The sequence below is a fragment of the Phaseolus vulgaris genome, chromosome 9 (assembly GCF_000499845.2).
Source record: "Phaseolus vulgaris cultivar G19833 chromosome 9, P. vulgaris v2.0, whole genome shotgun sequence".
Classification (NCBI taxonomy): Eukaryota; Viridiplantae; Streptophyta; class Magnoliopsida; order Fabales; family Fabaceae; genus Phaseolus; species Phaseolus vulgaris.
This window is the reverse complement of record NC_023751.2, coordinates 28,856,909-28,872,321: the sequence shown is the minus strand read 5'-3', so window position 1 is coordinate 28,872,321 and position 15,413 is coordinate 28,856,909. Positions and strand designations below refer to the sequence as shown.

The 15,413-nt window shown below is 35.2% G+C and overlaps 2 protein-coding genes across 5 annotated transcripts; both read left to right on the top strand.

The window, feature by feature from the left end:
• The first annotated feature begins 302 nt into the window (after positions 1-302).
• On the top strand, positions 303-4,710 carry LOC137822020 (LRR receptor-like serine/threonine-protein kinase FEI 2). Of its 4 annotated transcripts, none has more exons than XM_068626896.1 (13): positions 303-774; positions 1,043-1,178; positions 1,359-1,430; positions 1,524-1,595; positions 1,694-1,765; positions 1,893-1,964; positions 2,037-2,108; positions 2,317-2,423; positions 2,712-2,900; positions 2,992-3,327; positions 3,518-3,766; positions 3,985-4,118; positions 4,199-4,710. In XM_068626896.1, the coding sequence occupies exons 1-13, from the start codon at positions 690-692 to the stop codon at positions 4,418-4,420; spliced, it is 1,818 nt and encodes a 605-aa protein (XP_068482997.1). In that variant the 5' UTR covers positions 303-689; the 3' UTR covers positions 4,421-4,710. The 4 variants fall into 4 exon arrangements, with proteins under 4 accessions (XP_068482997.1, XP_068482998.1, XP_068483000.1 ...); XM_068626897.1 differs by having other exon boundaries at positions 331-774; positions 2,995-3,327; XM_068626899.1 differs by having other exon boundaries at positions 331-774; positions 1,043-1,182.
• A 7,555-nt stretch (positions 4,711-12,265) lies between these two features.
• LOC137820893 ((-)-isopiperitenol/(-)-carveol dehydrogenase, mitochondrial-like) lies at positions 12,266-13,655 on the top strand. Its single transcript, XM_068625204.1, has 2 exons — positions 12,266-12,593; positions 12,915-13,655. The coding sequence occupies exons 1-2, from the start codon at positions 12,361-12,363 to the stop codon at positions 13,507-13,509; spliced, it is 828 nt and encodes a 275-aa protein (XP_068481305.1). The 5' UTR covers positions 12,266-12,360; the 3' UTR covers positions 13,510-13,655.
• Positions 13,656-15,413: the final 1,758 nt, after the last annotated feature.

Here is a 15,413-nt window from a genome sequence, read left to right as displayed (position 1 = left end):
CATATTTTGAAAAACTCACATAATGAGAGGTCACAGTCACATCTCATGGCGTGATATCAGCATAACGATGCTCCATGTCTGAGGCTGTCATTACCTTAAGCACCCCGTAAAATGTTCTACGTTTTTCGAACATTGTACGCCGATTTCCCGATAATACGGAGCTATTCTTAAAATTCGAACCGAACAAAACCACGCGCTCATCATCATACTTCCAATACTCTCCACCTTTACCTCACACGTGTGACACCTATTCCACAATCACTGGCGAGTACTCTTCTTCACCCCTTACGCGCTAATATCATGTAACCTTCAAATTTAATGTTTGAATTTGCAGTGTGGAACGGCTACTTCACTCTGCATCACTTTTTATGCCACCTTTCAAACACTGCATTTTCGCTTCACTCTTTGCACGTAAATATCATATTAAGTATTATTATTTTTTATTCATTGGAGTGAAAAAGAAGCATTCCTATGCTTTCTCGCTCTACATGCTTCTAAAGTTCAAATTATTAGCTTTGCTAGTTTAAAGTTTAATCATGCTGACCCATTGAGGTCCATATTTTCATCACAACTCCACCAACTGGAATCATCATCACTGTTGACACTTTCCCACAGTGAGGGTAGCTAGTGAGTGATTCCACTCCCACCCAAATAACTTGTGAGAAAAAGAGTGCATTTTGAAGGCTGGAATGGAAATGGGTCGTGCAGTGTTGATGCTGTTGTTTTTTTCCACCATTGTTTTATACCCTTCTTCTCTTGCACTCCCGCAAGATGGTGAGAACCATATTTGAATCGCTTCTGGGTTAAAGTTTAATCCTTTTCTATTTGGGGTTTTCCTCACTTTCCTTTTATATATTGTCTTTGTTTGTCATTGAGTCACAAAATAAACTAGGCATCGATTATAGTGTGTTTTCATTTTTGTTGTTTGGGATGAATGATTTGCTTCTTTTGGGAAGTTTTCAGCTTTCACCACATCTCAAAGATGGGACTAAATAATACCGGTTTAAAGTTTCGAACTTTTTTTTTTTTATTCATCTATTAGGACATACATTGCTGGAGATCAAAAGCACTTTGAATGACACAAGGAATTTTCTGAGCAACTGGAGAAAGTCTGATGAGTCTCACTGTACATGGACTGGTATCACTTGTCATCCCGGGGAACAACGAGTTCGCTCAATGTATGTAAGCAGCATACACTCTTCATTTCCTCATATATAATGGTTTGAGAAATAAAAGAGAATTTTCTTCATCAATGATTATTTCCTGAAACTGAAGGGCACTTAACTTTCTTCTTTTCTCTCCTGAACTGAGTATGAGAAGTTGACACTTTTGTCTTTGTTGTCACTCTTGTGCTTCAGAAATCTACCTTATATGCAACTGGGGGGTATTATATCTCCCAGCATTGGCAAACTCAGTAGACTGCATAGACTGTAAGTAGTACAACTAACATGTTTCTCCCCAATTCATTAACTTCTCTAAGTAGAGAGATGTAACATCTTCGAGTTGTGTTTGAAATGAATCAGGGCCCTTCATCAGAATGGTTTACATGGAGTTATTCCTAACGAAATTGGCAATTGTACAGAGCTTAGAGCACTGTAAGTGAAAATTAGTATAGTTTTGTTAGAAATTTGTGTGTGGATAATCATGCTTTTATTGTAATGTTTGGACATGCTTCATCTGATTCCATCTATAGGTACTTGAGAGCTAATTATTTACAAGGAGGCATCCCATCAGATATTGGAAATCTTTCTTATTTACATGTATTGTAAGTCCCTCTCCCAAGAAGTTTTGCTCAATGGTGTTTATCTTCCGTTGGGAACTTTTGATTGGGCTCTTCACATTTTATTTTTCAATTTTCATTTTAAAGAATTTAATAGAAACCTTAAATTCAGGGATTTATCAAGTAACTCATTAAAGGGTGCTATACCATCTTCTATTGGCCGTCTTACACAATTGCGACTTCTGTAAGTTCATTCAACCATAACTCTATCATAGCTTTGGGATTCAGTATATGCTAATTTATGTGCTTGTCTTAGGAACTTGTCAACTAATTTCTTTTCCGGTGAAATCCCTGACGTTGGAGTACTAAGCACCTTCGGGAACAATGCGTAAGCGTACTTGCCCATAATGTTGTGTCTTGGCTGACACATTTTGCTTAAGAACCGACATTTAAAAAGCAACTGAGAGTTTAACTTTCTTTTTAATCAGTTCTTGTTATGTTGTTAATCCTTTTAGTTCTTGTACCAAGTGGGGGAAGGTTGGTTCCAATTTTTCTCTGTTTATGCTTCTGTTTATAAATTCATTGCATATGAATAGGTTTATTGGAAACTTAGATCTTTGTGGGCAGCAAGTTCAGAAACCTTGTCGGACATCACTTGGGTTCCCAGTGGTGCTACCACATGCAGAAAGTGATGAAGCTGCAGGCAAGTCAAATCCAATGCTTTATACTTTTAGCAATAATGCTATACCTTCCTACAATATAAACATATTAATTCTCTTAATTTTAAATAAGGGTAATGCTAAATAAAAAAAACCAATGTATTAATATCTTGAAAATTCAAAAACATTAAATATTGTGTTCCTTTAATAAGGAGGGAAATGTTGTATAAAAGTAAAAAAAAAATCTATTTTTAAATACCATTTGACTTAGTAGTTCTCTTATAACCAAATTTACCAATTGAGCAATCATACTTTGATTTTGTATGATGCAGTTCCTGCCAGAAGATCTTCACATTATGTCAAGTGGCTGTTAGTTGGTGCAATAACAATAATGGGGCTTGTACTTGTTATAACTCTTTCGTCACTATGGATTTGCTTGCTATCAAAGAAGGAAAGAGCTGCTAGAAGATACATAGAAGTTAAGGATCAACTCAACCCAGAATCAAGTAGGAAGGATGATGGTATTTTGAAATAGCACTCTCCTATCAGCACAGAAAAAGTAATTTTTCTTTTGTCTTTGTCTTCTTTGTAAAGGCTCACATGTTATTGTAGCAGGTGCCAAACTTATCACCTTCCATGGTGATCTGCCATACACATCATTTGAGATCATAGAGAAGTTGGAGTCTCTCGATGAAGATGATGTGGTAGGGTCTGGAGGATTTGGTACCGTATACCGAATGGTGATGAATGATTGTGGTACATTTGCTGTTAAGAGGATTGATAGAAGCCGGGAAGGTTCTGATCAGGGCTTTGAGAGGGAACTAGAGATATTGGGCAGCATCAAGCACATAAATCTAGTTAACCTGCGTGGTTACTGCAGACTTCCTTCTACTAAGCTTCTAATCTATGATTATTTGGCCATGGGAAGCTTAGATGATCTCTTGCATGGTATGGTCCATTTTGTATGAAACCATCTATCTTTTTTCCTTACCCTGAACTGTTTATAACTGTTCTCTTGGAGGGTCCTCTGGCACTGATAGAAATGGAAATTTTATTTGGTTTATTATGGTTGCATCTCATGATGACATGCCCTCAATTCTGCATTTGCTATCGTTTTGATAAATCCTTTCTGATTTAGAAAACACTGAACAATCACTGAATTGGAGTACTCGCCTTAAGATAGCGCTTGGTTCTGCCCGGGGCTTGGCTTACTTGCATCACGACTGCTCCCCGAAAATTGTGCACCGCGACATAAAATCCAGCAACATCCTTCTTGATGAGAACATGGACCCTCGTGTCTCTGATTTTGGTCTTGCAAAGCTTTTGGTTGATGAAGATGCTCATGTTACAACAGTGGTTGCTGGCACCTTTGGTTATCTGGCACCAGGTATGTATTTAGTCCCACAAACCAGCAGAGTGTCATCTAGATTAGGCCACTGAAATTTTCTAAAAGAGTGTTTATGCTTGGATGTAGACTATAAATGTAACGTTTTTATGTCCTTTTTCGTACTACTCTAAGCATTGTCAGTGTATTTCTATTGTAGTCGCTAATCTAATGAGAAATCACTTATATGGGTCATGACTTTTTACTTGTGCCAACATTAGAGTATCTACAAAGTGGAAGAGCCACTGAGAAGTCAGATGTGTATAGTTTTGGAGTTCTATTGCTAGAACTTGTAACTGGAAAGAGACCTACAGATCCTACATTTGCAAGCAGAGGTGTAAATGTTGTTGGTTGGGTAAGGCCTAACCCATTCAATGCTCAAACTCTTTGTTCTCTCGTGTCAAAAAACTCATAACCGAGGGTAATTGTTTGCAGATGAACGCGTTCCTGAAAGAAAATAGATTGGAGGAGGTAGTAGACAAAAGATGCAGTGATGCAGATTCAGAATCTGTGGAAGTAATTCTTGAAATGGCAGCAAGTTGCACTGATGCAAATGCTGATGAACGTCCAACAATGAACCAAGTGTTACAGATACTAGAACAAGAGGTTATGTCTCCTTGCCCAAGTGACTTTTATGAGTCACACTCAGATCACTGATAAGTGACTCAACCAACTTCAAGAAGCTATGCTAACAACCTTTGCGTTCTGTTCCTGGCCCCATTCCGTGGCTCTGTAAATTTGTTGTAGTAAATGACAAATGTGCAACCTTAGTAGTTTAACATTGCAATGGTTTTGGTTCTTTGGAAAGACCTCCATTGAAATGATTGTGGTTAATCAACTTGAATCTGTTGATTACAAAACAGAAGGGTTAATCAACCTTATTTAGTGAAGTACTTGTTAATGTTTTTTTGCTTAGAAATGAATTTGAGGAGGACCTAATTAATTTATTGCTTCAGAAATCATCATCATGTTTCTGCAACTGGGACAGATATTAGGCATTTTTTATGATCTTAATGATTAATAGTTAAATATTGGCACAATTTCTCTCTGGCAAAGAGATATGCTTGGCAAAAGACATCTTGGGTGGGATTCTACTTAATTCTACAAAATATTTGTCCCAGGTGTTTAAAAGTTAAAATATAATAATTGGTTAATTTGGGTTACATTGGGTAACACTCGACGCATTAGATCGCAAAACCCTCTAGTCTATTCATCTTCTCTTCTTTAGATCAAGAAAGAACGTGTCTACTATACTTTAACTAACAAAGATCCGATCTAATAATAAATTATCATAGCAGCAAAAATCCAGACCTAACTAATGAATTTATCTCAAATTTAAATTTATATTTTTTGGATATTAAGTTTAATCTATTTAATTAGATTTGTATTGGATAGTTTTTTATACTTTGAAAATTCAAAATAAAGGTTATGTTAGATCAAACCTATGTAAGGTAGAATTGGGTCGGGTTAGGGTTAAGCTCATACAAGGTTAAGCTAGATTAGACCTAAGACAAGTTGGACAAGTCATACCATAGTTAGGCTAGACTCACTGAGAGTTTAGTCTTAAGTTAAGTTGGACACAAATCAAGTTGGGTTAGACCAAACTTTGGTAGTTTTGACCATGTTGGACCTAAGTAAAGTTAAACCGGTTAGAATCATGTGACATTGGTCGGAGTTGGGCCTAAGTTAGGTTAGGTCGATTCAGAACTAGGTTGGGTGAGTCAGATTGGGTCCAACTCAAGCCAAGTTGGGTTGGCCCACATTAAGGCTAGTCCAAATTTGACCAAGTCGATGCGACTCAAGTTGAGCTGAGACAGGTTGGGTCAACTTGAGCCAAGTCAAAATTGGGTCGAGTCTAATCAGGTCCATGTCAGTCGAGTAAGCTCAAGCCTAGGTCAAGTTCAATAATCTAGGTTCCACTTAAGGTCGAATCCACATGGCCCACTTTAGGTTGGATCTAAGGCCAAGTTCGGGCCAAGTCAACCCGAGTTCACGTTAGGCGAAGTCAGGCGGGTTAATGTCAGGTTGACTCATGATAGGCCCACGTCTGGTTGAATCAAGCTGATAACAAAGTTGGGCCAAGCCACTAAGGCCTAGATCAGGTTGAAAAGGGTAAAGTCCAAGTCGAGTTGAGTTGGTCAAGACTTAGATTGAGTTGAGTTAGCACGAATCCAGATCAGGTTAAGTTGAATCGAGCCATGGTCAGACTAAGTCAGCCTAAGTCCATGTTGAACTGAGTCGGTCTAGGCCTAAGTTGAGCCAAGTTAATCTAGTTCACATAAAGTCAAGTGGGGTAGACCCACCTCAATCTGAATTAGGCCAAGGCCATGTTAACAAGGCTTGGTTCGAATCGAGTTAGCTTGGGTCAACATCGGGCTAGACCTAGGTCAAGTTGAGTTGGTTCGAGTCCACATTGGCTGAATTCACCTAGGTAAAGTAGAGTCAACCTAGGTTCATGTCAAGTCGAGTTAGTAGGGGTTTAGGTTTGATTGAGTATGGTTAGGGTTGAATCAAGTAGGGTTGTCAAGTCTTGGTTAAAAAAGGTCGGGTTGGGTTGAATCAAGCCTAAGTCAAGTCACGTCGAACTAGGCCTATGAAGGATAGGTTAGGAATGGCCCATGTTAGACTAGGTTAGGTTGGGGTTAGAACTTGCTTAGATTGAGTTAGTTCAAACCCATGTTAGGTTTGCTCGAGCTCATATTAGGCGTGGTTGGGCGTAACCTAGGTTACCATGGGTTAGACCATGCTTATATCAAGTTAGGCTTAGTTGAGCTTAAGTCAGGATAGATCGAGTTATGTTCCAGTCAAACTGAGCCGCTGGACTTAGTCTGGCAAGGGCGAACCCATGTTAATATGAGTTTAACCAAGTTAAACCCAAATCAGAACAATTCAAATATAAATTTTAATCAAATTTGAAAAAATTATACAAATTAAATTTAATATAATTTAAATTAGATAAAAAATATCCATTTCTTTTTTATTTAGTTAAAATGGATACAAATTTGTATCCAATCTATTTTATCATATCTTGATTGGACGTATATTGAATTTTCAAAGTCTAATTAATGTTCCCATACTTATACACATAAGAAAATCTTAAACATCATATTCTTAGTACATACTTATATGTACTAAGAATGGATAACATAAATGAAAGGGACTTGCAAAAATATATTCAAATGTTTTGTTAAAGTCATTAAAGTATAATTAAGACTATTAATGAAATAGTTACTAAAGATAACTAATTAAATACATGTGTCCAACCTATTTATGAGAATTTAAAATTCATATTATAATTAGGTATCTACATATGAGTAAGAATGAAATTCTCAATAGAAAAGACATCTCATTGGTTTAGGGAGGAGAATGTGATGAGAACCAATAGTCTTCAATTAAAGAAAAACTTAGAGAAAATAAATTAAAAATACAAATCAAATAATACAAAAATGTAAAGTATATAGAAGAAAACATCACATTAGAAAATAATAGTTTGGATAGAGTCATAGGTTAATAATTCTTACAATTGTTTTAAGAATTAGGAGGTGTGTTAACACCTTAGATGCGAATTCAAGTCCCAAATTTGTAAATTAGACCTTGGATGCTTATGGTTAACACCTTACAAATAGGAAGTCATACACAATAGAAGCTTTTGAATAGCATTTGTATGTTTGAGTGAAAGTGTTTATACCTTAGTTGACTTGTCCTAAGTGGTTTTTCCTTTTATTGTCTTCATGAAGAATTAAGAAGTGTAACTAGAGAACTTGTGATACAAACCAAGCCTACATGAAGATGACCAAGGATACAAATGACCATCCACACTATGAGAAGTCATCTCAACATGCAAGTGAAGACCTCACCAAAGGGAGAAATGGACAAAGACCAGAGCATCTACTGTTCTTCCTGCTGGTCTTCTTAAAGATTAAAATATGTTGTAAATAACTTGGGCTCACTTGAGGGGTCCAAATAGTAGAATAAGTTAGGGCAGGTCCATATAGCATAAATAGGAAGTGTAGTTATCAAATTGGGCCTATGAGAAGTCCTTTAGGGCGGGAAGCTTAACCTACCTTCTAGAATGTGAGTAATGGTGCGACATTGACCAAGGGCAATACCCTGGCCGCACCATATATGCCCTTTTCCCATCATACCCTTCTCATTGTTCTCCAAGGCTCCTCCTCTTATAAATAGGAGGCCTCCCTCATTGTTTTGAGAAGTTGAATTGAATAGAAGAAAAGTTACTCAGCACAAATTTGTGTGTGATGCTAGTGAGACTTGTTCCTCTTAGTCTTTAGTCTTATCTTGTGAGTTTTTGAGAGATCTCAAGTGGCGGCTTCCAACACTTATCTTGGAGTAAATTCATCATCCAAGTGGCGTGCTCACTTTCTCAACGCCATTCTCATAAGCTTTCTTACTCCTTCATCTTTCCATTCCATTTGTCATTCCACTTTATTCATAAATATGTTCTTGATTCGTGTTCTTATGTGTATTCGGTTGCCTTTTATTCTTCCTTTCCATGCCTAATTCCTCACCTATTCTTGGCATCATATTCATCTTATCAATATCTTTTCCTTTTGCCTTTGAGAAATGCACTTTCACATCTACTTAACCACTTGGTTAAGTTAATGTCCAGTGGGAATTTTCCTAAGGTTTTCACTCATAAACCCCTCATTATCGTTTCCATTTCTTCTTTCAGTTTCGGTCTTCCTTAATTTGAATTGTCATTCCATTTCTTGCATATATTTTGTGCTCTCATTAAACTTTCATCACTTCTTCTCTTTCCACCTCTCAAAATCTACCAAGAACCACCCAAAATATTCGGCCAACTCACTTATTCACAACAACACCAGAAATCCACCAAGAAACATACCAAAAAAGTGCCCATATTTTCCAGCATAGTATTATTTCACCTTCCTTCAAGAACCACCCAAGAAAGGTTCCCTATTTTTTGCTAATCCATTGTTAATCTCCTAAGACATAACCAAATCAACCCTGAGTCATAAACAACCTAAAACCCAAAGTTTGAACTAATAACTTCTACCTATATAACTTTTGTGAAGCCTTGTTTGATTTTCTCTCTAAGAAACTCATAAAGAACCAACTAAACCATTCAAGAACTGATGTGAGTTGATTTTAGGATTGCACATTTTATGGATTGCACTTTGTTTAGGATTTTTTAAATTAGCAATTATAGTGAGAAACCCAAAGAAGATTCCCACTGGACACGGACTTAACCAAGTGGTTAAGTATATGTGAAGGTTCACTTCTAGAGGACAAAGAGAAAAACATAATTATATGGTGTTGATGATGATGAGGTGCAAAAATAAAAACATATAATGGAAAGAAACAAGATGGAAGAACCCAAGGACATAAAAAGGAATGGAAAAGGCGCAAATAAGAAAGAAAAAAGATGAAGAAATGAAGAAAGCTTATGGAAAATGGAGCAAAGAATCACGCCACTTGGAATGGTGGATTGTTCCAAGATGAGTGATGAGGAGCCGCCACTTGAGGTGTACTACACTCAAGATAAGACCCAAGAACTTTAGGAGACAAAGTTCACTAATCACTCAAACAAAGTTTCTTTTCTATTCAATTCCAATTGTAAAAAATACATGAGGTAAGACACCCTTTTATATAGGAGAGAGTGACTTGAGGAGCAAGAGTGAAAGGGGTAGGGGTGTCATTTTTGAGAAATCTTCTAGAAGGTAGGTCAAAGAAACCTTAAACCTAGGTGCACATGTCATGAAAGGTGGGCTTGGCACAAACCCAATTTACTAAGCACACCCAACTCTAGCTTATTCTTCTATTTGAACCCTTAAAGTGAGCTCAATTTATTTATATAAACTGGTCTTTTAAAAAGATCAGAAGAAAGAACATCTGATGTTTTGGCTTATGTCCAGTTCTTCTTTTACTGAGGTCCTTGTAAAGTTTGACGGGACATTGTCTTGGATGCTGAGATGGCTGACTTAATCGTGAAGTGTCTGTTGTGTCCTTAGTCATCTGTTTGTCGAGATGGTTTGTATCAAGAACCCCTATAAGAACACCTTGACTTTTGTCTTTGTCCATCCCCTCATAAATCTTGATTAGGTTAAGAATATTTCTTTATGGGTGATCAGAGGTTGATCAGATGATGGTGGAGCGAATGAAGTAAAGGTTGTGTTTAAGGATGGTCCAATGGGGAAAAGGTTATCTAAGATATGTTGATCAAACATGATCAATGGCAGAGGTGAGGATGGAGGATTTGGAAGGAATTTGATTTGGTGAAGGGTATTGAAGATAATGGTTTGAAAGACCTTTCCTAAGGGCATTGGAATCGACTATTTCATCTGTTCCTACTTCCAATGCACGAGTTCAACAAACTCAAAGAGAAACAATGTTCTACTCTCAAGCAGTTGAGGACCTAGAACAATAGTTATAGACTTTATCCGAGAGTAAATTTTATACGTAACTTTTTCTTTGTTTGCGGGAGCTGTTTCTTCTAACATGCTGATCTCCAACGTTTGATCAACTACATCTGGCATGCGTTGTTGGAAATTAGAATCCTCCAGACTTATCCATATTGCAACTTCGAGTTGCATCTTCTTAGCATTTATCTCAAACTAAGCTTTGACAACTTCCTTCTCTGATAGCATCAATCACCATCATATCCTCTTCATCTGAAGTTGGCTTGGTTGGTGAAGGCTTATGTTTCTTGGATGCTTTGAATTTGAGAAGGGGTGTTGTCCTCTTGTGCTCATGAATGACCCACTTTCGTATGTGGGTAAGATTGAGGTTATGGTTGGCTTCAGATAATAACTTGGAGTACATCTAGCTAGGAGGTGGTAGGTATGTGTGTGAAGTTGGTTAGGTTGATTGAAAAGCTCAAGCTTGTGCTTCTTTCTACACAAACTTTAAAGTTTTCTAAGAGCTTCCTGCACTTTGTCATCTACATGCATCTTGGCCAAGGCATAGGTGTTCCACTCACTCACCACCACCATGTTGGATATTTTCCTCTAAGCGCTCTCAGACGCTCCACCCTTTAGAGGTTAAGGTAAAAAATAGAAAAACAAAAGAAGATATTATTGAATTATATTTTAATAACTTTTTAAAATTTTTCATAAATATCATCTGATGATGATTATTTAGAAGATATTTTTGTATTGCAAGTGATCTATTAATGGCCTTTTAACCTATATTGTGTCTAATGAAATGCAACAAATACAACTTTATAAGTGGGTGCAGATAATAATAATATGCAATGTAAAGAAGATAGGGAGAAAGAGAGATACATAAAATATTTTTAAATTAGTTCATCTGATAAAGCATAAAACATTAGTTCCCAATCAACAATTTGAATTTCACTAAGCAAACTAATGTTGTGAAGTTACAAATGAGTATAGTTTTGGATCATAGTCACTCCTAGCTAACCCTTGAATATTTGGGCTCATAACCACTCCTCACTAACTCGTTGAGTATTCTTTAGGCTCATAGTCGCTCCTAACTAACCCCTTTAGTATTCTTTGAACTCGTAGTTACTCTTTGCTAACTCCTTGAATATTCTTTGGAATGCAACCACTTCTAACTAAAACTGAATATTCTTTTAGAACATAGTCATTCTTGGCTAAAATGTTTAAGAGTTTTTTTTAACAGAGCTACTCCTGACTAATAACCAAGTATCCTTTGCCAAACAACCACTCCTGACTAAGATAAATAATTTGTCTGAATAGTGTGAACAAATCATATGGTTGCTTAAAGAGAAATAACGTCTTTTATGAATGTAAGATTTATGCATTATCTTCTAATTTTCGAAATGAACACAAACAATGTTCTCTATGAAACATTTTGTGGCATAGAAATCCGAGCAACATTTTTTTGTTGTGCAACATGATCTCTTTTTTCTTCTTGATGGATGACTTTTAATAGGAATTGAAGAATATAGTTGCTGCAAATCTATTTTTTTGATGTTGAGTAATTTCAACTCACTTGAATGCCGTTCTTCTATTTAATGAGTTTGAATGTGAAGAATTCATTAGGTGCATTTCATGCAACATTAATTGTTCCTTTTTTCTTTACAAATATTTCAATAGTTGGATGTACTTATCTCCTTTTGGACGATGTATTTTTAGTTGTAATTTATTTGAAAGACAAAGTTATATAAAACATAAATATTTTAGAAAATTATTAAAAAAACAATTTTAGTTCTATTAAAAAAAACAATTTTAGTTCTATTAAATGAATCTTTTATAAAAAAAAAAAGTAACTTTTGATTGGATAATAATTTTTATTTTAATTTAAAATTTATACTAAATTTAATTTATATTTAAAAATTATATTTACATCAAATTATCTCTAAAAAATTATTTCATGAATTATCTTTTAAAAATTTATTATATTACATAAATTATAAACGTTTCACTTAATTCCTATTCTTTTAATTCAAATAATCTCTTTTTAATTTTAATTTGTTTTTTCTTTTCATTTCTACTTTCCCTTTAAGTCAAATCTAACATAAAAGAAAGAAAATGATGAGAGTGAGTGGCTTACCCCAAAGAGGAAATAATAAGTGTGATCGTCTCCGAGAACTCACTATATATATACATACATCTATATATATATATGAGCATATGAGATCAGGCTTTTACAGAGGAAACAATAAAGAAATGGCTAACTCAGCTCACTCAATGGACAACACTGCCCAAAAGTTGGCCGGAAAAGTTATTATTATCACCGGAGGAGCAAGCGGCATCGGCGAAGAGACTGCGCGTCTGTTTGCCAACCATGGTGCGCGAATGGTTGTGATCGCAGACATCCAAGATGAACTGGGCAACCTAGTCGCAGCTTCCATTGGATCTGACAGGTACAACAAAGCAAATTCTTGCATATTCTCATTAAGCAAGAGAAACTGGATCACAAATATACACTTGTTCATTGATTTAGATCTTTGTGGTCGACAAATCTATTCACATCTCTGTTTACAGTATCAGTCATCATAATTTCTTTGATAATAACAAACTGCTTTCGTACGTGCCAAAATTCTGTAGGATCCATACTGCGATGCCACCAAACAAATAAATTAAAGTTTAATCACTAAAAATTATTAATAAAAGAATTAGCAATGTATTGTGTGAAATAGTTGATGATAAACTCAAAAGGAGAATTAATTTGATCTGTAATACAGGTGCACCTATGTCCATTGTGATGTGGGAGAGGAAGAGCAAGTGAAAGAGCTTGTGGATTCAACGGTCAACGGTTATGGCCAATTGGACGTCATGTTCAGCAACGCCGGCATCCTTAGTCCCTCTGACCAGACAATCCTCGACCTCGACTTTTCCCACTTCGACCGTCTTTTAACCGTCAATGCGAGGGGCATGGCGGCGTGTGTGAAGCACGCCGCGCGCTCGATGGTGGAGCGGCGCGTGAGGGGCAGCATAGTATGCACAGCGAGCGTGGCGGCGTCGCACGGCACCAAGTCGCGCACGGACTACGCGATGTCAAAGCACGCGGTGAAAGGGCTGGTGCGTTGCGCGAGTGTGCAGCTGGGGGCGCACGGTATCAGGGTGAACTGCGTCTCACCGAGTGGGTTGGCCACACCGTTGACGCGTGCGACGATGGAGATCGAAGAGCTGCAGAAAGTGTATGCGCAGAGCTCCAGACTGAAAGGCGTGGTTTTGAGTGCCAAACATGTTGCGGATGCGGTCCTGTTTCTGGCGTCCGGTGACTCCAACTTTGTAACCGGACACGATCTTGTGGTGGACGGTAGTTTTGCGGTTTGAGGGTATTTGGTTTGATGAGTGTTTGTTGTCTTCATCATCTTTTGCTTTGTTCCTCTCTTTGTCAACATTCACTTGAGAACTTTTTTAATAATATAATATTATTTTTAATTAAGAATAAAATAAATATAATTAAAATATTATTTTCTTAGACACAAACTAAAATCGTGATCTCCCAAGTTATTAATTACTATTATATAAAAAATTAATTGTGTACCTGAAGGTTAAAATTCAGTTAATGACGGACCAACTTCAACATGAAAACGAAAACACAAATGGAGCAGAAAAATTAAAGTGAAGTTGTTAGGAATTTTCATGATTTCAGTTAACATAATAATTAATTTTAGAAATATTTAATTCAAGTCATGTTATATTCACATAACTTCACTAAATTCATTACACGATTTAATAAAAGTCATTTCATCTTACCACAATTTCAGTTGAGTGAAATAATATCATGCTAATACAACTTACTTATACATATAAGAAACAAAGTTTTTATTCCAGTAATATATAATTTAAATTAAACCAGTCAAGTAAATTTTCCATGATAATAAATCTGATATTTTACTAGTGGTAGTAGAATTTATTGTTTTAAATTAAGTGTCCATCACTTGATTTTTGTCTTCCAACACAACTTCATTTATAAATAAAATTTAAAATATTTTAAAAACATATTACTAAATTATTATTAAATATAATTGAATATATTGTGAATTACAAAAGTAAATTGGTTAATTTAATCACTTATCATATAAACCATAATTAATTATCTATCTAAAACTTGTTTACAAACAATTGATTATTGCTCAATTAATTAATTAAATTATTCCTATTAAATTTATAGATTCAGTTAAATAATATAATCAATTATATTTTATAATAATCAATTAGATTTATTAAAATATGTATTTTCTAGATATTATGAAAAAAATAAGAATCAATTAAGAATTTTGAAAGAAAAAAAGAAAAAACTTATGTTAGAAAAATATTTGACAATAGTTTTATTTGAAGGTAATTAAGAAAATATTACATAATCTTTTACTTTTATTTTTTTTTTGAAATATTTATTATTTCGGGTAATAATTTTCCTTCGTCATTTTGTAATTTTATTTGAACTTTTTGTACACCTAAGTTTGATGTGTTCATGTGTTAGGTTTATACATGGTGTTGTAACACTCTTGTTGATAAGTTTTAAAAAATATTTGTACATCTTAAATGTTTGCATGTTTTACAAGTGTGATTGTAATATAATATCTTAAATAGTGGAACAATCTTACTAAGGTTGTGATGTTGAAATTTAATGTAGATTGAGGTATAAGGTATAAAATATATGTGACATCCTTCTTAACACTCTCTCATATATTTCTAGTACTTCATATATTTTTGATTTTGTTTGTGCTCCTATTTTCTACTTCCATATCTTCTTGATAAGTGTTACAAGAAAAATATTTTCAAATTTATTAATCGGCCAAAAATTTTAAATACTAATTCACCTTTCACTTAATATTGTATAACCTATTTTTCCTTACAATTAATCTCAAGGGATTAGTTATTCCCAAATGTTTGTTGAAGGTGCTTTGATTTATAAACTTCCACATTTATTATGGGATAAAATTTGGAAAATTAGAATGAAAAGCTTTCTAATTATTATATCATAAATTTTGGTGTTCCTAGTAGGAAGTATACATGGATTCTCAAAGAAAGCCACAAAGTTACTAACCCTAACGAACCAAAAATGATTAAGGTAGTTGAATCTTTTCTTTAATTATTTTGATGGAGTGGTCAACAACCAAGAATATAATGTTGTATTTTGATATAATGGATGTTTGAGGCATGTGGTCCGTCAACATTTTTTTTTTTTTACAAAAATCAAATTTAAAGATGTTAATCATGTCGCCTACGAA